The sequence below is a fragment of the Polistes canadensis genome, unplaced genomic scaffold (assembly GCF_001313835.1).
Source record: "Polistes canadensis isolate GaletaPanama2010 unplaced genomic scaffold, ASM131383v1 scaffold_38, whole genome shotgun sequence".
Classification (NCBI taxonomy): domain Eukaryota; kingdom Metazoa; phylum Arthropoda; class Insecta; order Hymenoptera; family Vespidae; genus Polistes; species Polistes canadensis.
In genome coordinates this window covers 799,102-801,707 of record NW_014569585.1, presented here as the reverse complement: position 1 = coordinate 801,707, position 2,606 = coordinate 799,102, and the positions used below count along the sequence as shown (strand labels likewise).

At 32.0% G+C, this 2,606-nt stretch overlaps 1 protein-coding gene across 1 annotated transcript in view; it reads right to left on the bottom strand.

Annotated features, from left to right (window-relative positions):
• Positions 1-807: 807 nt before the first annotated feature.
• Positions 808-2,606, bottom strand: part of LOC106784636 (clavesin-2-like) — a 10,293-nt gene continuing 8,494 nt past the window's right edge. Inside the window, 2 exon segments of the mRNA XM_014744398.1 lie at positions 808-2,064; positions 2,160-2,372. Coding sequence (XP_014599884.1) covers positions 1,357-2,064; positions 2,160-2,372 — 921 coding nt within the window. The 3' untranslated portion in view covers positions 808-1,356.

Below are 2,606 nucleotides of genomic sequence, written 5' to 3'. Positions count from 1 at the left end.
AAGGCTTTACTGAGAAATATGGATTCAGGTAGACGGAGAATCCATTGTCTTTTGTTCGATGAGTTGCAGCCCAACCGGTTAGTATGCCAACTCAGCAAAATACCTATATCTCCGAAAATAATTTGAATTTTGAAAAATCCTCTCGTAGACACATTCTTAAATAGTTAAACTTTGAAAATATGAAAAAAAAAAAATCGATTTTTTCTTATTTCTAGACCAGAATACCCCCTTAAATGAAAAGAGGAAACGTATTTGTTTGATTTTGTTCGAAAGTATATTATTATTTCCATTTTATCATAATCATCATCACCATCATCGTAATCATTACAAATATATTCTTAAAATCGTATAATTCGTAAATAAATACTCGAAGTGTTTGAAATTCTGCGATCAATATTTTAGTAGAATAAATAATTTATTACATATCTACAAGTACAACGAATACAATTTCTGAATTTAATGGACGTATTTTGCATGATTTTTAGTTAATATGTTTTTTAAAATATTTCATCGATGTATGAGTTTATGCATTTGAACCTATATTTAAAGCAATTTAAATAAGCGTCAAAAACAAAACGAAATTACTATTAATATGATATACAGGAACTTCATTTGACAAAAAAAAACAACTACATCAGCTTCAGCTTCGATTTGGCTATAAATTTTTTAAAGAAAAAATGTAGCCTCGTTACAAGCATACATAAAAGAAGCATTATATATGTTAATATATATATATATCAGTTCATGTCGTACGAGTAAATATTTCCTCTAATAATATGATAAATATTTAAAAAACAAAAATGAGAAGAAATATTCAATACTTTGTCTGACATAAAAATAATATTTTTAAAATCTACGATATACTGATCCACGTAAAAACAAGGATCAGATAATAAGTACATGTAAAATGATTTATAAATATAAAAAAAAAAAAAATGAAAAAAATACTTTTACTTTCATCACACAAAAGTTCATCGACAACTGCATTATCAAAGTATCGGCGAATATACTTAAAGTAATATCTTTTTTTTTCTTTTTCTCCAACCATACTCAGTATATATCACTTAAAAATGTGGACGCGTAAAAAAACTACATTGTATATAATATTTAACCCTTTAGTTCCTAGTGACTCATATACGAGTCATCAGTCCCCGACCCATATAAGGGGTCGTAAAATGTAACGATAGAAAATTGATATGGAACGATACTCGTGTCGGTATACATGTCGTAACAAAAGGGTTAATATTTAGAGAATCTTTCGAAAAAATATCTAATATCGACATAGAGAGAGTGAGAGAGAGAGAGAGAGAGAGAGAGAGAGAGAGAGAAAGAAAGAGAGTAATAAAAAGATCACTTTTACGTAATAAGATTCATTTCCTCTGTCGGTGTATGACTTTTTCCAGTTCTCATGAGAATCTTTTCCGATCTATTGTCCAACGAATTGTCCTTACTATCTTCGCTGCCAGGCCTACTGGGTATCATCTCGAATTCGTTCGAATTCGTTTCAGATTGTAATTCGAGTAACGCTAAATCATCAACCTCTCTCAAATGATCCATTCTGTTATCCAAACTATTGATTTTATTAGCTTCGTTACCATTCTTACTTTCCGAAATTTCAATTAGACGCGTTCTATCCTTTTGTTCTTCTAATTTGTTTACATTTTTAGAATCAAACGAACTCGTTGTCCTAATCAAACTTAATTCAACGCTCTTATTGTCACCATTGTTTCTATAAGATTTTCCAAAACTCTTGAAACTTTCCTTCTCCTGTTTGCGTCCTTCGAAAAGTGGCTCATTTCTTTTGTAATTTTCGACATTCCTAGATTCGATTACTTTTTCGTCGTTTTCGGGTGAATTGGTCAGTCTTTCGGAAGCATTGTCATTTCTTTCATCCTTTTCCTTTTTTAGAGCAGCCAATTCAGCTTCCTTCATAGCTGAATGAATAACTGGTTCCGCCCAAAGACCAGGATTGAAAGATGGTCCTGTACCACCTAATTCGGCAGGTAAAATATCCGTTGGCAAGTGTTCGTGGAGTGTACTGAGATTATTTCCGTGTAAATATATCTGGAATAATATTGAATTCATTGAAATGTTCAAACTTATTAACGAAATTAAATGAAATTTTGTTTAATGGCAAATGTATTATACGTAAAACTTACTTTATTACGAGTTTTTTCATCCAAGAAAGGTTTAACAAGAGCCAGAGTTGCTTGAACATATAAAGGAGCTGAAAGGAAGTGTATGGCCTTGAATCTAGCCGGAAATCGACCACGAAGCGCAGCTATTAAGTTTCGTAGAGCTGCTGCACCTAATGCACCGCCTTGCCTAAGTGAAAATCCACTCCAATCTACTACAGCTACGAAACCGGAGTGCTGTAAATATCAAATAAAAGATAAGCGTATTTAAATTATCCACATTATTTACTTAATAGCCCAGTCAATAAGAGGTGAAGGAAAAACTTTCAGGTAGAAGTTCTCGACAGTTTGATAMAAAGGTAATTCGACGTCGCTGAATCGAATGGTGCTAATTTTTTTGCAATATGATGTGGCTGTAACGAGAAAAAGGGTAAAAATGGCCGTATCTTAGAATCTAGGCATTTAATCGAA